Raw genomic sequence first — 21,900 nt, forward strand, 5'->3', positions numbered from 1 at the left:
GGCGCTGCAGAGATCCCCGTGGCTGGGGCTGCGGCTCCGGCGGTGCCTGCACCCCCTCGCGGCGCGGCGGTCAGGGCTGGCAGCGACTCGGCGACGGGAGGCGGTAGGCGGTGGCTGCGGGTGGCCCCGCCTGCGCGGGGAGACTCATGTACACACATAGCCGAGCCCCGTGCAGGTACAGTTGGGCAGAGGCTCTGTTATTAGGGTGGGTGAGACGTCTGGGAAGTGAAACTAAGGCTGGTTGCTACGTTTCCATTAAGGGCTGCCCCAGCAAAGCCTTGCAAACTGCTCCCCAAAGGTAAACATTGCTGCTGGAGCATCAGGAAAGAGCAGGGCCATCAGTGCGACACAGGTTGCTGTGCCATGTAGTTCATCGGTGACACTAGAATACGATTTAACCATCCTTCAATTTGATGTAATGTTGATGGGCAATTTCAGTTGCATTCATAATTGTCATGGTTTAAAACCATCAGGTATCCCACTACCATGCAGCTGCTCGCTCACACCCCACCTCCCTTTCCCCCCGTCCAGGCAGGATCGGGAGGAGAACTGAAAGAATGTGAAACCCACATGCAGGTTGAGATAAGAACAGTTTAATAACTAAAGTACAATAGAATAGTACTACTAATAATGATAAGGAAAATAACAAGGGGAGAAAAGACAAAACTAGAAGGGGAAAGAAAAAAACCCAGTAAACAGCAGTGAGGCACAATGCAATTGCTCACCAACTGCCAACTGATATTCAGCCCAACCTGAGCAGTCTTCAGCCCCTTCCAGGTGACACCCCCCAGTTTATATACTGGGAATGATGTGCTGTGATATGGAATACCCCTTTGGTTAGTTTGGGTCACATGTCTTGTCTCTGCTCCCTCCCAGATTCTTGTGCCCCTCCGCACTGGCAGAGCGTGAGAGACTGAAAAATCGTGATCAGAGTAAGTGCGTGCTACTGAGCAACAACTAAAACATCGGTGTGTTATCAGCATTGTTCTCAGACTAAAGCCAGAACACAGCACTGCACCAGCTATTAGGAAGGAAGTTAACTCTACCCCAGCTGAAACCAGAACGATTATATTTGATCTGTATATACACACCAAGCATAATTGCATGAAGAGTGATCAAATTACTGTTTCATCACACCAGGACAAACACTAATGACAATAACATTAAATGCAGGCCGCTTTACAGTAATACTTCATTAGGGATAGGAAGACCTGTAAGACCTGCTTGTATGCTTTCTGTCATGTCTTCCATCATTAGGCGGCGTGTCTTTTTGGTGGCGCTTCCAATGTGAGGAGTTATTATAACATTCTTCAGCTTTAACAAGGGGTGATTCCTGGAAAAGGAAAATAAGTACTCAGCCAGTCACGCACAGAGCATTCATCTGTTATTTCATCACCTTGAGGGGGCCAGGGAAGTATTTAAAATAATAATGAAGAATAAAAAATAATTGCACGACCAAAGCATACTTAGTGGAGTTCAAACTGCTGCCTTGCTTGTGGGTTTTTTATGCAACAAATCCTCCAAATGAGTCAATGTGAAATTTGCTTGGCTAGGACGGAAGGACTGGGGACATTGTTTTGGTAGGACCAGTGCACGTCCATCGTGTACTCCTACTAACAAGATTGTGTAACTTCTCACACGCTCACAAACTTGTACTTACTTTGAACCACAAACCACATACATACACTCATTTATACTTCACCTAAATACATCTCCTACCTTGGCAAGGGTTCAGGATACGTCACATCCAAAGCGGCTGCCTTAATAACTTTTTTCTGAAGGGCTTCCACCAAAGCATCCTGATCCACAACCAGACCTGGGTTACAGTAAGAAAGATGCTACTCTTGTTTTCAGATTTCCTACCGTTCTCTCACCATCCTTTTGGGCACAGTGGTCACGCATACAGCAGGGCCAGCAATGTTCACAAAGCAGAAGTGGCAGCAGAGGAAGTGTGGTGAAGTTGGAGGCGGAAGCTTGGGTACATGCAGTGGAGTTGGATAGGAATTTTAAAAGGCACAGTAAAATGAAGTACAACAAAATGAAGCACAGTGCCAGACCTCAGAGCAGGCTGTGATGTACGTTAGGAACAGCGCTGCACTAAATAAGTAGCAAGCTTAAGCAGGACACTATGCAAGTACACATGGGCTTCTAACACTCCAAGCTCACTAACATTTTAGAGACCTACTTGCTCAAAATTACAGAATGCTTAAAAGTTTTGCCGAGATGTGTCCATGGACATCTAAATAATCTAGTAATCAAGACAACTTACCAAAAATTTCAGAGTGAGAGACACTCAATAGGGCTGGGTTTTCCCAGGACTTTTTATGCCAGCAAACCATAATGCAGTTTTGTTTATTGTGCATCCTACCTCTGCTGATGTTTATCAGAGTAGCTGTGGGTTTCATCAGCTCCAGCTCCCTCTTCCCAATCATTTTGTGTGTCTGTGGAGTCAGGGCTACAGACAGCAACACAAAATCTGACTGCTGGAGCAAATCATCTATCTTCTTACAGTAAACAGCTCCAACGGCACTTTCTTCTTCCTTGTTTCTGAAAGGAAAAACCCCAAATTAAGTCCAGCAGTAAGCAATAAGAAAAAAGTTCAAATCACCTTTAGATAAAAGGTTTCTTAATCATTTTCTTCACTCCATAATGCAAAGCAGTTAGACTGTTATCTGACTGAAACTCAGTATGTCACACTGTTTCCCACAATACCAAGTGCACTACACACAATTGTGCAGTGCTCTACCTGTGGAAGGGCAAGCAAGAAATGCGTGTAAAGAATCACATACATAAAGAATCATGCATGCAAGAATCATATGAATGCACTGAATAAACAATAAATAAATGCATTTGTGTCACAGCTTCTGCATGTGATGGGGTTTCTTTTCCAGCCCAAAAGCAAGACTGATATTTGACGTGAATTCCCTTGCCTTTGTAAAGTAACTTGTCTGTAAATTACTGAAGAAAGCCACAAGACAGGGCCAGGATTAAGTCTTCTGAAATTTGTTTCAGCAACAGTCAACCTGCTCTGTGCATCAGTGTTGCTTCACTGAAATAACAGGCTGCAGGACCTGCTGGTGCATTCCATAAGCATCAGGACAAAGTTGTGGCAAGTACTGCCCAGCTCCCATTAGATTCCCACAGATAAAAAGATGGCAAGGGCCTGATGGGACTCACAGCACTTATGAAGGGCACATACACCTCATCTAGAAGAAAGCAAACAGGCTAGCAAATCCAGCTCTTCACTGTCAGCTGGTTCTGAAAGGGTGAGATCATGTCTGTGCCTGTGTCCCAGCCTCACCTAAGTCACAGGAGTTAGAATCATAGAACCATAAAATAGTTAGGGTTGGAAAGGACCTTAAGATCATCTAGTTCCAACCCCCCTGCCATGGGCAGGGACACCTCACACTAAACCATGTTGCCCAAGGCTCTCTCCAACCTGGACTTGAACACTGCCAGGGATGGAGCATTCACAGCTTCTTTGGGCAACCCATTCCAGTGCCTCACCACCCTAACAGGAAAGAGCTTCCTCCTTATCTCCAATCTAAACTTCCCCTGTGTAAGTTTTAACCCGTTACCCCTTGTCCTATCACTACAGTCCCTAACAAAGAGTCCCTCCCCAGCATCCCTATAGGCCCCCTTCAGATACTGGAAGGCTGCTATGAGGTCTCCACGCAGTCTTCTCTTCTCCAGGCTGAACAGCCCCAACTTCCTCAGCCTGTCTTCAGACGGGAGGTGCTCCAGCCCCTTGATCATCCTCGTGGCCCTTCTCTGGACTTGTTCCAACAGTTCCATGTCCTTTTTATGTTGAGGACACCAGAACTGCACACAATACTCCAGGTGAGGTCTCACAAGAGCAGAGTAGAGGGGCAGGATCACCTCCTTCGACCTGTTGGTCACGCTCCTTTTGACGCAGCCCAGGATATGGTTGGCTTTCTGGGCTGCAAGCACACACTGAAGCCGGCTCATGTTCAGTTTCTCATCAACCAACACCCCCAAGTCCTTCTCCACAGGGCTGCTCTGAATCTCTTCTCTGCCCAACCTGTAGCTGTGCCTGGGATTGCTCCGGCCCAGGTATAGGACGTTGCACTTGGCATGGTTACATCCTTTTTAACCACATTAAAAGTTAAACGTAAAAAGGTTAAATCTGGGAGCGAAATCCTCCCGATTACTTCTCCTTTCCTCAGTCTATTACAGTGTCACCAACATGACAGGAAGGCTCAGGGAGACCAGTGAGATGTATCTCTCCCATTCCTTCCTGACTTTGTTTCCGTATAAGCTGGGAAATTAATTACCATCTTGCAGCAGGTATATATGTACTTTGCCACCCCAAATAAAGCGACAGTAATATAGCAGAGACTTTTTGTCATGGCTCAGAGGACACCACTAGTCCTGGCTGTCCCTGTCCCGCTGCTTCCTCACATCCCAGGACCCCATGGCAGGTTCCCTTCGGGCTATTAGCTCCTGTCCCAGTGATTCAGCAGGGCTGGTCCAGCTCTCCTCAGCCCCTGTCTGGCCTCTGCCCTGTGAGCTTGCCTGATGGTTTGGACTTTTGTGTGAACCTGGCCATGATCTGTGGCTCTTCCTGCTTCTTGGCACAATATTTAGTAAGAATAATACAGAGAGCACATTGTCCTAATCTTGCACAGAGAAAACAGGAGATCAGTTTGATAGTGAAAGGTACAAAAAACGCTTCAAAGCAGTGATAAAATACTTTCCATGGAGATGCAACCTGCTTTACCTCTGATTCCTGTTGTGGTACAAAATCTTCATCTCAAAGGCTTTGGCTCTCTGGGCCACTTTGTAGCCAATGGTTCCCATCCCCACGATCCCCAGGGTTGCCCCAGAAACTTCAGTCCCCAGCCAGTCTGCAGGGAAATACTCTGTGCTGGGGGAGACTGCCATCTGATAGCCTTGGGGGAGGGAAAAGATGAAAATATGTCATTTAAAGAATGTCCTGGCATCAGGTTACTAGTTTTGGGTTGCAGGGCTTTTTTGACTTTTTATCATAAAACAAGGCAGAAGCACAGGAATGGCAACAATCATACAATCATAGAATGGTTTAGGTTGTTATTGTTGTGTTTCTGGACAAGAAGCAGATAATGTACTGTTAACATGATGTCTGACATTGATTTCTTGCTAAGGACAGAAACATATCCAGCCCCTCTTTGGCAGACAAGGAAGTTAAGGCCAAAGCAGCAATCTTCCTTTGATGTGCAACTGATGAATCAGTTGTATTATCATCAAGACTTTCAGTAAGGTCAAAATATGGTTCCCAGCTGTCTTGTAGAAACAACAAAGTTGACCCAGAAAAGAAACACAGAGCATGGTGGAGGGATTTCTGGACAGCTTGTGCATAATAATGACTCAGATACATGTCAGTTTGGCAAAGACAGGATTCAAGCCTACTTGAAAATATCTCCTTTTAATCCCCTTTTAGTAAAATTTGAAAAGGAAGGACTGCAGTAAAGAAGTACAATGAATCAGTGGCTATGGGCTATGGGAGAAGAGGCCTGAATTTAGGGCTGTCTGAAGAAGGAACACACCTACCTTGCTGATATATCTGTTTGGAAATGGTACACAATGCATGCAAGTTATTGCCAACATGACAGGCTTGTCTTAACTTTTTCCTCATCCCTCTATTTTCCTTTATTTCTCCTTTTAAACTTACCTTTGCATCAGCACAGGCTTGCTAACTGCTTGTTTTGAAAGGTCACCTTTTCTCGAAAAAGACTAAAACCATTTCAGTTATTACCTTCCACAAGTCTCCTGGAAGATGCCAGCATCAAAGCCATCCCAAAGTCTGCAGTGTCAGTGGAAACGGCAAATGGAGTGTTGGCCACCTTCACACCATAGCTGGATAGGAGGTGCAGGTTCAAGTGATCTATTCCCACTCCAGAGCTTGCAACTATCTTCAAGTTAGGCAAGCTCTGGAGCAGCTCTTCATTAATAACTGGTTTGTGATACCACATATAAATAGCTCCGATCTTTTCACTGAGAGATTTCTTGTTTTCAAGATATTCTTTCATGCTGATGAGATGAAAATGTTTCTCCAGAAATTCAACGTGGTCTTCATATACTCCATGCTTCCCTCCTATACAGTCAATGAGCACGTAAGGCAGTTCCTGACCCTCCATGGCCTACTAAAGCAAGGAGAGACCAAAAAGACATATCCTTAGGAGACCCATTGTTCCTTCTTTGAAGAGACAGGAGTTGATCGGCTTCATTATGTGCTGTTTTCCCACTTGATGACAGAGTTGGCTAAAGATACTCACATGCTCAACTTTTATTGCATTCTTCCTGTGTTATTCAGAAGGATGTTCAATTTTTATACTATCTTGTTAGTTGTTTCTGGCACACCAGCTATGCTAACGCTTAAAGAGCTACCAGATGCTATCCTGATCACTATTCAGTATTTAAAGGTTGAAGTCTTGGTAATTTAAGAATGTGACCATGTGAGTGGGAGAGTATCTTTTAGCCCCCAAGTTCTACCTTTGATTGCCACCCATGCAACCATATTAATTAATAAGCATTCCTTATCTCAGGAAAAAGTCTTGTTTAATAGAACAGAGCTATAATTTTTGAGCTATGGACTTTGGAGTTATCAATTAACTTCCTGAACATAAGTTTACCCTTTGTTTTGCCTCAGTCTCCTTCGGTGTCCTGACAACTCTTCACTCTGCTGTCTCTGGAAAGAACCAACTCTATTATCTCAGGTTAAAGACAAGAGACCCCCACGCTGCCTCTTTGGCCACTCAGAGCCACAGCATCTGTGGTGCTGAACAGGCTATTGCATACCGGGCAGACACCAATGGGCAGCCCTTTCTCCCCGGCTGAGCACGCCGGGATGCGCAGCCCCAGGGCAGCTGTGGCAAGGCGCCGCTGCTGCCCACCCATTGCTTGACGGGGGCAGAGCCCCCGTCCTCCCCCATTTCGCCAGCCGCCGGAGCGCGGAGTAGCGGCTGCTTTCCCAGCCTTAGGGCGGGCTGAGCCCTTCCTTAAGGCGCCTGCAGTTGTCCCGGTCACCCTGCTCATGGGACTGGAGGACCTGGGCTGTGGGCAGCAGGGCTCGGCACGGCAAAGGAGGGCACGGGAGAAATCATGATACTGTCCCCGTCCCGCTCCCAGCCAATTCGAGCGTGGCTCAGAGACCCCGGGAGACACCCGAGCCCCGCAACCCCGGTCCTACCGAAGGTGCTGCCGGCCTCCCGTCGAGGGGCTGCGGCGTGGGCCGAGACGCGGAGGAGAACCGGTGCCCCGGGCAGCACACAACACCCGCCAGCGCCGGCTCCGCTCGCCGCCGCGCCCAACAGCGGGGCCGGACGGTAGGAGGGCGAGGGCGGAGTGGGGCCGCCCAAGCCGGGGCTGCCTGGCCGGCCGCGCGCGCTCTGCGGTGCCGGTCCGGTGCCTGCGGCCGCCCACCAACTTGCTTCCTGGGCCGGCAGTTGGGGTGAAGGGCAAGGAAAGGAGGTGATGGGGGGGGGGGGGGGCAAAATTGAAGAATCACAAAGTGGCTTTGGGTTGGAAGGGACCTTAAAGCCCATCCAGCTCCAACCCCCTGCCATGGGCAGGGACACCTTCACCAGACCAGGTTGCTCCAAGCCCCGTCCAACCTGGCCTTGAACACTGCCAGGGATGGGGCAGCCACAGCTTCTCTGGGCAACCTGTGCCAGGGCCTCACCACCCTCACAGGGAAGAGCTTCCCAGTATCCAGACACCGGCACCTCCGGCCCGGTGCTCGCTTGCCAGGCCGCAGCAACACCGGCAGCACCGCCTGCCCGCACCAGCAGCGGCAGGGCAGGCCCAGCAGCCCGCCCCGCTGCAGACCACCCCGGCCCGATCTGACTCGGTGCTGCTGAGCTCCCCGTGGCGGCTGCTCCGGCGGCGCCGGCTCCCCCTCGCGGCGCAGCGGCCCGGGCCTGCACCGACACAGCAGCGGGAGCCTGTGGGCGGCTGTGAGCAGCTCTGCTCGCCCCGCGGGGGAAGAGAGGAGCCGAGCTGCGGGGAGGCTCATGCGTACACATAGCCAGGCCCTGTTATTAAGGTGGGTGAGATGTCTAGGAAGTGGAACTAAGGCTAGTTGCTGCGTTTCCCCAGCAAGGCCTTGCAAACTGCTCCCCAAGGGCAAACGCTGCTGCCATAGCATCAGGATGAGCTGGTCCATCACCCCCACACAGGTTGCTGTGCCATGTACTTCGTCGGTGACACTAGAATACGATTTAACCATCCTTCAATTAGCTGTAACGTTGATGGGCATTTTAAAGAGGATGTGAGGGAAAATAATTAAATGTGTTATAAAATAAATTACACCAGTGTAAGACTCTAGACTTGAGTTTTTCATTGAAGTTCATGACAAAATACTGTGGTTTTCCAAACAGAATGTCTTTTTGGTAATTTAAATAAATCAAAGCCATTCACTAATGTCATGCTTTAAACCCAGCAGGTATCTCACTACCATGCAGCCGCAGCCGCTCACTCACACCCCACCCTCTTTCTTCCCCATCCAGGCAGGATGGAGAGGAGAACTAAGAATGTGAAACCCACATGCAGGTTGAGATAAGAACAGTTTAATAACTAAAGTACAATAGAATAGTACTACTAATAATGATAAGGAAAATAACAAGGGGAGAGAAGACAAAACTAGAAGAGGAAAGAAAAAAAAACAATAAACAGCAGCGAGGCACAATGCAATTGCTCACCAACTGCCAACTGATATTCAGCCCAACCTGAGCAGTCTTCAGCCCCTTCCAGGTGACACCCCCCAGTTTATATACTGGGAATGACGTGCTGTGATATGGAATACCCCTTTGGTTAGTTTGGGTCACATGTCTTGTCTCTGCTCCCTCCCAGATTCTTGTGCCCCTCCGCACTGGCAGAGCGTGAGAGACTGAAAAATCGTGATCAGAGTAAGTGCGTGCTACTGAGCAACAACTAAAACATCAGTGTGTTATCAGCATTGTTCTCAGACTAAAGCCAGAACACAGCACTGCACCAGCTACTAGGAAGGAAGTTAACTCTACCCCAGCTGAAACCAGAACGATTATATTTGATCTGTATATACACACCAGGCATAATTGCATGAAGAGTGATCAAATTACTGTTTCATCACACCAGGACAAACACTAATGACAATAACATTAAATGCAGGCCGCTTTACAGTAATACTTCATTAGGGATAGGAAGACCTGTAAGACCTGCTTGTATGCTTTCTGTCATGTCTTCCATCATTAGGCGGCGTGTCTTTTTGGTGGCGCTTCCAATGTGAGGAGTTATTATAACATTCTTCAGCTTTAACAAGGGGTGATTCCTGGAAAAGGAAAATAAGTACTCAGCCAGTCACGCACAGAGCATTCATCTGTTATTTCATCACCTTGAGGGGGCCAGGGAAGTATTTAAAATAATAATGAAGAATAAAAAATAATTGCACGACCAAAGCATACTTAGTGGAGTTCAAACTGCTGCCTTGCTTGTGGGTTTTTTATGCAACAAATCCTCCAAATGAGTCAATGTGAAATTTGCTTGGCTAGGACGGAAGGACTGGGGACATTGTTTTGGTAGGACCAGTGCACGTCCATCGTGTACTCCTACTAACAAGATTGTGTAACTTCTCACACGCTCACAAACTTGTACTTACTTTGAACCACAAACCACATACATACACTCATTTATACTTCACCTAAATACATCTCCTACCTTGGCAAGGGTTCAGGATACGTCACATCCAAAGCGGCTGCCTTAATAACTTTTTTCTGAAGGGCTTCCACCAAAGCATCCTGACCCACAACCAGACCTGGGTTACAGTAAGAAAGATGCTACTCTTGTTTTCAGATTTCCTACCATTCTCTCACCATCCTTTTGGGCACAGTGGTCACGCATACAGCAGGGCCAGCAATGTTCACAAAACAAAGTGGCAGCAGAGGAAGTGTGGTGAAGTTGGAGGCGGAAGCTTGGGTACATGCTGTGGAGCTGGATAGGAATTTTAAAAGGCACAGTAAAATGAAGTACAACAAAATGAAGCACAGTGCCAGACCTCAGAGCAGGCTGTGATGTACGTTAGGAACAGCACTGCACTAAATAAGTAACAAGCTTAAGCAGGACATTATGCAAGTACACGTGGGCTTCTAACACTCCAAGCTCACTACAAGGGCAGCGGCCCTGTTCTCCCCCATTTTGCTAGCCATCAGAGCCTGGAGTAGTGGCTGCTTTCCCAGCCTTAGGGCGGGTTGAGCCCTTCCTTAAGGTGTTTGCAGTTGTCCCGGTGACCCTGCTCATGGGACTGGAGGAGCTGGGCTGTGGACCGCAGGGCTCAGTCTGACACAGGAGGGCATGGGGTAGCCTTCCAGCTTTGAACACTGCCAGGGATGGGGCAGCCCCAGCTTCTCTGGGCAACCTGTGCCAGGGCCTCACCACCCTCACAGGGAAGAACTTCTACCTCAGGTCTCATCTAAACCTACCCTCTGTCAGTTTAAAGCCATTCCCTCTTGTCCTGTCCCTACCTGCCCTTGTTAAAAGCTCCTCTCCAGATTTCTTGTTTGGAATCTCCTCTGAGATCTCTGAGCCTCCTCCAGGCTGAACAAGCCAAACTCTCTAAGTCTGTCTTGATAGGTGCTATATGTTTTGTGTTTCTAAGCTCCTAATGATATCAGAATAATCAGGGATTTTGCATTAACATCAAGCATACTGGTTCTTTGCATACTATCTCTGAATACCAGCTATTGTATGGTCTCTGTTGGTCATGACATTATTTGCATGTGAGTTCATGTGGCACGAAGAATCAGTTGGCTTTGATGGGCAGACAGCAGTGACAGATTTCATTGCACACATGAAGGTCTTTTCCTTCATATAATAACCAGCCCTTATGTGCTGCTGTCTCTCCTGACTCCTGTACTGCTTTGCAAAAGAACGGATTACAAAATCGTGCCTTCTTGAATTCTATCAAACACATTTTGATATGCTCAACATCAAGGCAGTCAAGTTTAACACCAAATCCTCTATAAAATGACTAATGGAAAGATGAAGCATAATAAAATGTTGTGATAATTATACCAAAGCATAAATGGTTCTAATTATCCTGGTGATGATTTTTGAGTATCATTTGCTTACATGGATTTGAAGTTCAGACAAGTAAAGCAAAAATTCATTACCTAGCAAGATCAAATCACAGCATGTTCACTGGATTCTTAGTTAGGTATACTTGAATTTTCCCTTTTAAAAAACCTCAGACAAACCCATTCACATCAACTGATTCCAAGTTTGCTGATAAGACATAATGGGTAATCCTTTAATTTACTGCTCATGTTATAGTACCTGGGACCAGAGGACTATTGTAAAGCCCTCTCAAAGACCCAAGTCATTCTTGCCATGAAGCAAGGAAGAACGTCTACCATATTTTAGTAGTGAAGGTTAAAAAAACCTCCCAACTTTGGAAGGACAACGTGGTTATTTTTCTCTCTGCATATCAAATCAACAAATTTGAATGAACAAAATGAATGAGGACTTAGAGGAGGTAAAAAAATAATAGTCAAAGGAATGTTACTCTTTTTGTAAGCAAAAATTCAGGACATACATATGAAATGGCAAGAAAATGGATGTGTTATGTGGTTGTACGTGGAGAGTAACAGATGGTTTCGAAGTATTTTTGTGAACTTGAATGTTTAATTTTCATATTATGGTTCAGCTGACCTATCTCTGTAAGTAATGTATCTGTATAGCAACATGTGTGACAGAAGAGGTCAGGGAACTATTTATAGTAGGAGTGATTGAAGAGCTATTCAAATTACTGAGGCCCAGAATATCACAGTGTGGGCAGCAACCAAATCACGGTTACTGCAAGCCAAGTGTGATGAAAGTAAACCAAGATGAGAGTGTTACACAAGTGCACTATCTTGTTCTAAGTAGATTTAATTTGTAGAGTACCTTACAGACCTCCATGTAGTATGTGAAACTGAATTACATAGTGTTGCAGTGCTCATTTTCTGTTATAGAAGGGGATCTATTATACCAGTTTTGTGACAGAGTTCTCTGAAATACATGCCTGTGGGTGTGAGGAAAGAAGTGATGCACAGTCTGTGATCTTCATTCCCATAATTAAACATTGCTGTTGTTGTCCATGTGATACTGCAGGGCAAACAGATGCCTGCAGTGTTAATAAGTCGCTTGCATAATAATTGTTTCTTAGGATTGTTTCTTAGAACCTTTGAAGTATTGTATTAGCCCAAAAGACTTTTGCATAATATAATGTGTACATTTCCCAGGTGGAATGTATAGACTAGCTGAAACATGAAACTGGAGAAGGACATGCATTTCCCATGTCTATGCTATGTGTCATAAAGCAATATTATACAGAATCACACACTGGTCTGGGTTTGAAGAGACCTTAAAGCTCATCCAGTTCCAACCCCCCCGCCATGGACACTTTCCACTAGACCAGGTTGCTGCGATCAGGATTCATAGGACAAAAAAAGTAGAGGCAGGAGATCTGCATTCATGGGTTTGACGTTTCAGGCAAGGCTAACCCAAGTGATCCATTTGTTTTCACTGGCTCTAAACCATCATGAAATGTTATCACTAACCCATCTATTTGCCATAGGCAAGGTCAGCTTTCCCATTAGAATACTTCAGCATCATTTTATTCCAGATCACGTACTCTTCACTCATCAAAATGTTTAAAACATTAATACAAATCTGGATTAATGGAGTGAACTGTAATTGATGGTATCTTTGCTCATGTGGCCACTGCATTTTTTGATCCATTTTTAGTAATTGCATTTATTGTGTTTTCCAAGCACAGTCTAAGTAGAATAGCAGAGATGGGCAACAGCATCTAACAGGAGATGGGGAACAGCATCTAACAGCACAGGAAGGTTTCCTTAACTGTTAATTTGATACTATTTAATAAATATTCATAGATCAAGGAAAGGCAGGAAACAAAGGGCCAATTTTTGCAGTGTGTTGCAATTTAACTGCAGCAGAAAGCTAAGTACCACATAGCCTTACTAGGAAGAAAACTAACCCTACTCCAGCCAAAACCAGAACACGATGTAGTTTGACAAGAGAGGTAGTTGCTTCCGGAGAACATTCGGGAAAGTTGTCCTTCAAGTGAGACAAGGAGGCACAAAAGCACAAAATGTAATCAGTTCTAAGTAATGTTAAGTTTGATCGCATTGTAATAGAAAATAACTGAGGTGCTTGAAGGTAGTTGATATAGTTTTAGGTCCTTAGGACCTTAGTATCAAAAGTATAAGAAAAACAGAATAGAAAAACAGGACCTGGGGATGGGGAGTATCTGGGACTAGCAGATGTCCAGGATGGGCACAGGCAAACTAACTGATAAGTAGAAGGACAGGATGATTGCTATGTCTGTAATGTTAATTAAGTTGGTGTTTCAAAGACTGCCAGAGTTATGAAGACTGTTGGGAGAAGTAAACGACCCTCAAAGACCACCATCACATTTTTGTATGCATGGGGGAAACTTTCTGGAAAATGATGTAATGCATGTGTAGCCTCATGAATATGTATGTATGCCCAGGGACTATATAAGGATGGCCTGTGTAGCAATACGGTGAATACACGTTAGGAGGAGCTATACCCTGTGTCTCCCTGCGCCACAATAAAGTACACCCCCTTGTCAACTTGAAAACTTTGTTGGTGAGTTTGTTCCTGGGGTTTTCTCCGCATCACAAGTGATGATTTTCTGTCTGTGGAATTTCAAATAGTGACTATCTTCAGCGAGTAAAAGGAAGTGGAAATGGCTCTGTAAAGATGTGTGAGACTACAGGCAAAATCTTAGCTGCACTTAATGGCAACTTTGCTATCAATTTTACTGATAAATTATACTATTCGTAAAGTCATACTATATAATAAAATGCATAGCACTGTCACTTGTGTACAAGTTGTGTACTGGTTTACTTGTCTTTTGGACTTGTATTAAGACAACAGAGAGTACATAAACACAACTGAGAGGACAGCAGACTGTTTCTTACAAAGCTTTAGCGAGGTGGATAAGCATTCTTCTGTTGAAAGAGTACTTTTTCCTGTGGGATTTGAATTATTAATTGTAATACAGGTGCTATTTCTAATGGAGGATAAGCTGTGGGATTTTGACTTTTTCTATTATAGTAATTGCAGTAACAGTAGTGAAGCTCCCTGTTGTATCTTGTTTCAAATATAGTTATTCTTGTGAACGTCCAGAAGCAGTGATACAAAACAGAGATTTTCATTTTAATGCTGTATGTGTTTTGTGTTCCCACTAATTTACAGAATGGTGCTAGAAGCTTAGAGGGCTCCAGGTGTATGTCCAAATATTTGTAGAAAGCTGAAAATCTGGAGGTAGACTGCACATAAATTTAGTATTACAAACATGGTAGCATGTTCATCTTGAAGACTAATTTTCCTTAGTGCTAGTTATCTAAAATGTCTTCCAAAATGCAGTCTCCTTTAAATAGATTCTGAGTACATTTCTGGAAGCTGACTTTTACCTCAGCATTTTGTGTCTCAGGAGCTAGTTTAAATGAAGACTTCCACATGGAAAGTTAGTAATATTTCTAGCCACAAAGCTTTCTTTGTTGGTTTTGATAGCTAATAGAATGGGAACAAAGTGAATTATGTAGTCTAAAGTGACATTTTCTTTAGGACTATGTAACCTACCAAGAAGCGTAATTGTGAGGAAATTAAAATGTAAAAGCTGTTTTTTAATGACATGTGACAGACCAAGCCAGGGCTTTTCATTCCCACTTGGAACAGGTTTCTCTCAATGAGCAAAACGTAAGAATAAAAACCTTTAAAGCTGATGGGGGGGAAGAGAATAAAGAGAGCTGTGATGTTTTTTGCACATCAGCTAGGGAGCACTTCACAAGGTATGGGTAGGCAATGAAGAGCTGCTAGTATGTTTTCAATTGCTTCCTCTGTTACCATGTAGGTGGCCTTATCTGCTTTAATGCCAAGGTGAGGCATAATGACTTTATTTAATTGGAACAATGTATGATATCTGGGAGAAAGGAAAAAAGTATCTACTGTTGTTCATCCAAATAAAGAGAAATCCAACTTTAGATTTTGCACTGTATTTATATATAATGTTAATTAAATATAAATTTACAAGTTTCACTTACATCCACAGAACCTGATAACTTGTCTTAGCTAAGTTTGGACATCAAAAGTACATGCAAAAAGTTTATACTGGGCTCTTTTGTCCAGAAACAGACTTTTGTCATTAGATAGGAATTTGAACTATGTCAGAAGAGAGATTAAGCCTTCCTGATACATTAACCCTACACAATGGTCTGAGCTATACTTATGCAATTCAGATAATGAATAGTGATGTCCTGGCACACAGATATAACCAAATATGCCCCAGGCCAAAATGCCATCAAAGTTAACTACATGAAACACCATTCTAGTAAAGGTGTGTTTTTTACAGAAGTAGCCTTTGGGCCCAGAAGATACGCAGTACTTCAGCCTTGTGTTGGGAAACAAGCCTGTTGGGAGGGAAATCTCGGGGCAATGCAGCAGGTCCAAGAAGGGAAGACCCCAGTAGTTTCCACCCATTCAAGGGCAAATTGCACTTTCAGTTAACGCAATCTGTAAGTGAAGCACTGCTGCAGCTTGCTATGGTGATTCTATGGAGGGTGTTTAATACTCCCTGGGGCACACAGGCCCTCTCCTGCTGTTTTCTGGCACCCAGCCTTCCTTTTGGCCTATTATCAAACTCAACATCTGTGATACATCCCATTTGTATTCATGGCTCACACATCCTTTCTGAGAATAAACAGAGATGGCAGTGGCTCCAGGTACCTGACATCCAAAGAAGAGGCCCCGGTAGCACCTCAAGATTACCAGTCTGCATAGCAGTCACCAGTGGACCTTGGTCAACTGCTACACCTCATTTGGAATAAGAATGTGTCTGAGTGCCATTTGCAAGTAATAATCTGAGAATGAAAAGAGAATAGAAGGTGAGAGAGAGGAATTTCTGCCATGCCTGATCTGGCCTGCAGTGGATGCAGGGAGGTGCTGCATGTAACACAACTGGAGACAGCTCATACTTTCTTGTCAGGCCAGTCAATGGTTCTAAAGGACACCTCAGCTGGTATCAGTAAGAGGAGCTGTGCTTTTCATCAGCTCCATCTCTCTTTCCTCAATCAGACTATGAGTGAGGTGTCAGGCTTGCCATCACCATTACATAATCTGCCTGCTGGAGCAAGCTATCATTTCACGGTAAGAGGCACTGACAGGTTGCTCCTCTTGCTCTTTCCTGGTGGGGTAAAAAGGGATCACATGGTATTTCAGGGCATCGGTCATGAAAATATTTTCTTCAGTGATATCACTGGTATACAGAATAAGGGATCTGATTATCACAGTCATGTAGCAAAGAGGAGGCAAACAAAGATGGATTTAGTTTCAGCTGGCTGTTTAGGCCCTTCTGGAAGACTCCAAGGTCTACAGCAGGGGATGGATTGCGTGCCTGCATCTCAGCCAGTGCAGGGCCCAGGGCTTTCTTTTAAAGTCTGCAAGTGGACTAAGGCTAAGCACTGGAACAGATGTCAGTACATGGTCCATTCTCCAGGATCCCCTGTGGGGAAAGGGGAAAGTGCACCTCAGGGGCTGCAGTAATCACTGAAACCATAGTAGTGGTATTCACCAGAACTCATCTGTGTGAGCACTAAGCATGCTATTGGTTCTCATCCTGTTGTCATTCTCCAGTGAACCTGTCATTTTCTGATGAGTGGAATCAGCAAAGCAGCTCTTCGGCATGCTCCAGGCTGCCCCAGGACTTTCACAAAACTAAGTGTTCAACACAAAAAGTTATCAAAGCAGAGCGAGATTTTTAGTTTGAACTTTTCACAATCAAAAGGAATACTTGCCATTTCTCCTGTTCTTTGTAAATCTATCTGACTGAACTTTTGGAACTAAAGAAGCAATGATAGGGTATTGTGTGTACAAACTTCTGTTCCAGGCTGCAAGAGAATAGCTTTGAGTTATCTCCTCCTTAGCCTATAAATAAAGAGTTACACTAAGAAAATAACTTCAGTGTAACTTTGGACCATTTATCTGCTAACACATGCATTTTATTGTTTTCTTTCAGTGTCCAGGTCAACAACCAGAGATTAAGTGAGTAAAGAAATAACTGGAACTACAGCCAGTTTTGCAGCATGCAGAGTGCATCGCACTTCAGCACATAAGCTTGAAGTGTAAATATGCTTTAAAATTAGCAGGTTTTTCATTTCTGTTGTACTGTGTTGCACAGTCTGCATATGCAGAAAATCACTGAAAGCCACATGTACTTGCACTGCAGCTTGTCCCTTTCAGTCAGGGAGGAGTAAAATTCTCTCAGGGTAGATCACAGTTTATAGCAGTAAACGTTTGTTCTGCTTGTTGGCTGCACCTTGCCTGATTGCCTTGAGTTGGCCTTGCGTTGTACATGGGGGTTTTGCTCACCTTTACACTGAAGAGCCCCTGTGCTAAATCTCTAACAAGGATCAGATTTCCAGATACACAGGATAGGAAGGACTAGAAATAAGGGGTGAAATCCAATTAAATACTTGGCAAAATCCTACTGGTTTGAAGAGAAACAAGGTTTTCTCAAGAACAGTTTGCAAGTTAATCAATTTTCATATTGTGCCAAGCATGTATTTTCTAGTTTCTCCGGTAATTCAGTTTCAACAAGATCACTCCCCAGCTTCAAAAAACGGGGAATAAATAAACAAAAGGTAGAGTTATGTGGCACTACAGTAAGATATGATAAGAATAAAAAAGGTATAAGCTTGATTTTCCTTTTTCTGCTCACATGTCTAGGAAACATTGGAATTTCTGATATAAAACCTAAATTAAGTTTCCAAGTGTTTAATCACCAAGTAGCTCCTTACAAGACCGATTTGAGGTAACCATTTGTTTTTATCTCTTGTTTTAATCTTGATCCTGTTCCCTCATTTCTTGCTATATTCTTGATATAATTCCTTGAAAAGTAAATGCTGACTATCTAAAAGGGAGTTTCTGCTGTAATTAGAGTCAAGACATATTTTTACCACTGTGTCCTGTTGTGTTCATTTCAAATGCTTTGGCTTGCAGAGCAATCTTATACCCAGTGCTGCCCATGCCAACGATCCCCAGAGTAGCTCCAGTAACTTTAACTCCCGGAAAATTGCCTTCACAGTACTCCATACCTGAAGAAATTGCAATGTGATAACCTGCAAAAAAAACACTGCAATATGAGAAATGAATGGGGTCCAACACAAAGGAACAACACTTGTACTACTATAGGACATTTTTAAAGGTTACAATCACGCAATTTTAAATAGCAATAATTTCTGTAATGTCGTAGGTACCTAATACATCCTCTTTCTCTGCCACATGCGTGTGACATTCCCATTTATTCTCACCATACTGCAGAAAGCCTTCTGATGTAATCTCCCCTAAAAGTTCTTTGCTGCTTTAAACTAGAAAAATATTGCCCTGTTCTGCACCAACAATTAAAATAATTATTGCTAGTAACACCACCATGTTTGGAAATGTTATGTGGAAAATAACACTAGATATGGGATTTACTATTTAGACTAAGTACAGGGTTTCTGTTCACCTCTGCCATTCTCCTTGGAAAGAGAAGTGTGACTTCCTTAAAAATCACTACTCAGTAATTTCCATGATTATCTGTTAAACCTGCAAAATTCTGTATAGTTCTACAACACAGAAAATAAACATATGCAGGGACAGCACTTACTAGTCTGCTATCAAGGTGGTATTTCGGTTTTCTAATATTGCCAGCTCTTCTAAAACATAAGAACAGAATATTATGAAAGTACCAAAAACCACCTCAGGATAAAACATAGTCATGCCAGGGCAGAGCTATCAGAAACGCCACCAGGTACAGTTTATGTAGATGGAATAAGAAATTAATCACACTTTTAAATTATCTCCTCCTTCTGAGGTAGAAACAAATTTAGGGTGAGGCAAGTCTAACCAAGTCAAGGGTCCGTCTATTTGTGAAAATGGCAAGAAAAAACTGTGGATGAAAATAGAATGATAGAATCATAGAATAGTTAGGGTTGGAAAGGACCTTAAGATCATCTAGTTCCAACCCCCCTGCCATGGGCAGGGACACCTCACACTAAACCATATCACCCAAGGCCTCGTCCAACCTAGTCTTAACACTGCCAGGGATGGAGCATTCACAACCTCCCTGGTCAACCTATTCCAGTGCCTCACCACCCTAACAGGAAAGAATTTCCTCCTTATAGCCAATCTAATAGAAAGGCTGCTATTAGCAGAAACTGGAGCAAACTGCCTCGTTGCTCTCATGCCCTTTAAACTCCCCTATTCTGCACAAATCCATTTCAGTCCCTGAGAATATACTCATGCCTCTGTCAGGCCCAGCTTTCAGCATATACCCTTACTGTGATCCATTGCTGCCTCCACACTCTAATTTCTTCTTCCAGCCTGTGATTGCAGCTACCATCTAATCTTTGGCATCCCCCACTTTTGGTCTGTAACAATGTAATGCTATCACATCAAGAAGCATGTCTGCTGTCAGCCAAATGTCATAGTCACTGAAGAAGGTGATGAAATTTAAAGTTTTCATATGTAGAAAGCACACTTCAGTGTGCTCTTCACCTGAAACTAAGTCCACAGACCTATTTCTTCTAAAAAAAAAGAAAAAGTATTCCAGCTCCGAAGGACACTTGGTCCACAAAGCAAAACACTGTATTAGAATCAAATGTGTTTAAATTCTGCCAAGTATTTTCAACCCAGGCTGGTGACCTGTGAAAACTGAACTCATATGATTTTACTTATACTTTGTTGAAATATATGTTATCTATGTTTGTGTAAAATGTAATAATTTATATATATTGGTATTTATATATATTGGTAAAAATACCAATTGTTCTATGTGCTAACCCAACATATTGAGATTTTCACATTTTATGTGAAACTACATGCACTGCATATAATTGTAGGAAAAGTCAAGTTACTGGTAGGTAGATCTTGACTGATCTTTAGAAGCCACAAAAAAATTGAGATGTTACCTTCCACTAGTCTACCTGCTGTGCTGTTGGGAACAGCACATGGAGCATGAGCCATCTTCTCGCCAAAGCTAGCTACAAGTTTCAGATCCAGGCGATCCATCTGTGCTCCTGAATTCACAATCACTTTCAAGTTTGGCAGACTCTGAAGGAGCTCTTGGTCAATGACTGGTTTGTGCCACCACAAAGATTGCTTGGACCTTTTTGCTCATATGCTTTCTGTCTTCAAGGAACTCCTTCATGATGAAGAGGTAGAAATGTTTCTTCAGGAACACCACATGGACATCCCATGTATGCCACCAACTTAATTCACTAAAAGCCCAGGCAGCTCTCCTGCTCCCATGATCTGCACAAAAAAGAAGGACACAAAGTGTCAGAAGAAAGACATATTTTTTTTCCCAAAACATTTTAAAGAATAATCACTTTCATGTCCTGTTTCATGACACCTATGACAAGATCTTATAAGCCACATATTTAGATAGGGAAGTAAACAAGAATGACAAGAAAGCAGTTATTTTAAGTATACTACCAATTATACACACACACATGGGTATTCACATAATCCAAATCTGAGCAAGTTCTGTCCCTCATGTCTGTAAGATTTTGTATCACTGCCAACAGGCTCATAACACACAATTATTTCTCATCAAATACTTAGTTTCAGACCATCAGTAGTCTGGTGCAACAGATCTCCTTCCTTACCCTGAAATCACAAATTACAATGTTTAAGTAGTTCAGAAAAATGTTGGACCAAATCCAGTTTGTGAAAACCGATTGCACAGCTTCATCATGAACTTTGAGTTACCGGGTTAATTTTTAAATGCTTCCTTGCAGAGATTTTTGCAGCTTCCAGTCCTCGAAGAGACACCAGTGACTTTTGAACTGCAGTGCCTTTTCCTGAGGCTATCATGAATTAACAAAATAACAGATACTTAGGCATGTGTTTTCCAAGAAGGACTTATGCACTCAGATTAAAATTTGTTTTTTATTCAGGAATTGCTGACCATCTGCTTGTCAGAGGGTTGTGAATTGACAGCCTGAAAAATAAAAAAAAAGACCATTTACAGCTACCATTGATTTTCCATAGGAATTTTGGGAAGAGCAGCGCAGAGAGCTGTTCAAGGGCTGAAGATCTTGGAATCCCGTATAGCAATACTTGCTGCTGTCTTGTTAGCAGTATTTCACTATTTATTTATATCTGAATGTCTAATGTAGGTCTGTTTACAATTCCTGTGCTAAAACTTGATTTTACCATTCCTTCAAGAAGCCTGACCATACTGCAGCATAATGGAAAGGCTTCCTGATCTTATGGAGGCGACAAACATTTACTGTTTTCTGACTCTGTTGCTTGCTCATGAGGAAAAGACTGTAAGAAAAAACGTGGCCCTGGGCTGCAAGTTAGGACTGATCACTAATTCTGCTTTAGGCTGTACCCTCACCCCAGTGATTTCAGTGGTGGATCTATCATTGTTTTATGGCCAGTCAAGATAAAATCATCATCTTTGCATGAAACTAAATCTCTTGGAATTTGCTTTTCAAAGGATCTCCCCAGGAAAATCAAAGACACATTTTCAGTGATTAGCTTTGCTTTGATGTAACATGTAGATGTAGCAGAACTCTTCTTGCATTAGAAAATGTTAGGCCTATGATCGTTTCAAAGGAGTCTGCTTCCTTTAGTGTTCTGGTATAAAAACATTGCAATATTGGCTGAAAAGTGTTTCAGGATACAGTCAAATTTCAGCAGGGAATTAATGCTTAATTCACCTTTAATATATTTGAGAGTGTTAACACAAACTGCTTGGTGTACTTGCTTATCATCATGTAGCTGCAAGTACTAGAACACAGGTATTCACTGAAGTAACAAACTGAAGACATCAAAGTGCATAACTGC

At 43.4% G+C, this 21,900-nt stretch overlaps 1 protein-coding gene across 3 annotated transcripts; it reads right to left on the bottom strand.

Annotated features, from left to right (window-relative positions):
• Nucleotides 1–1,086: 1,086 nt before the first annotated feature.
• LOC130607353 (probable 2-ketogluconate reductase) lies at nt 1,087–7,289 on the bottom strand. Of its 3 annotated transcripts, none has more exons than XM_057424385.1 (6): nt 7,190–7,289; nt 5,756–6,140; nt 4,742–4,913; nt 2,369–2,547; nt 1,720–1,816; nt 1,087–1,333 (listed from the first exon to the last, which is right to left on the bottom strand). In XM_057424385.1, exons 2-6 carry the CDS (start codon nt 6,135–6,137, stop codon nt 1,180–1,182), a joined length of 984 nt encoding a protein of 327 aa, XP_057280368.1. In that variant the 5' UTR covers nt 6,138–6,140; nt 7,190–7,289; the 3' UTR covers nt 1,087–1,179. The 3 variants fall into 3 exon arrangements, with proteins under 3 accessions (XP_057280368.1, XP_057280366.1, XP_057280369.1); XM_057424383.1 differs by having other exon boundaries at nt 5,756–6,688; nt 7,190–7,275; XM_057424386.1 differs by lacking the exon at nt 7,190–7,289 and adding an exon at nt 6,633–6,677.
• Between the last annotated feature and the right edge of the window lie 14,611 nt (nt 7,290–21,900).

This window comes from Pezoporus wallicus, unplaced genomic scaffold (assembly GCF_028554395.1).
Source record: "Pezoporus wallicus isolate ANWC-B61680 ecotype Strahan unplaced genomic scaffold, APGP_CSIRO_Pwel_v1 contig_5485, whole genome shotgun sequence".
Taxonomy (NCBI): Eukaryota; Metazoa; Chordata; class Aves; order Psittaciformes; family Psittacidae; genus Pezoporus; species Pezoporus wallicus.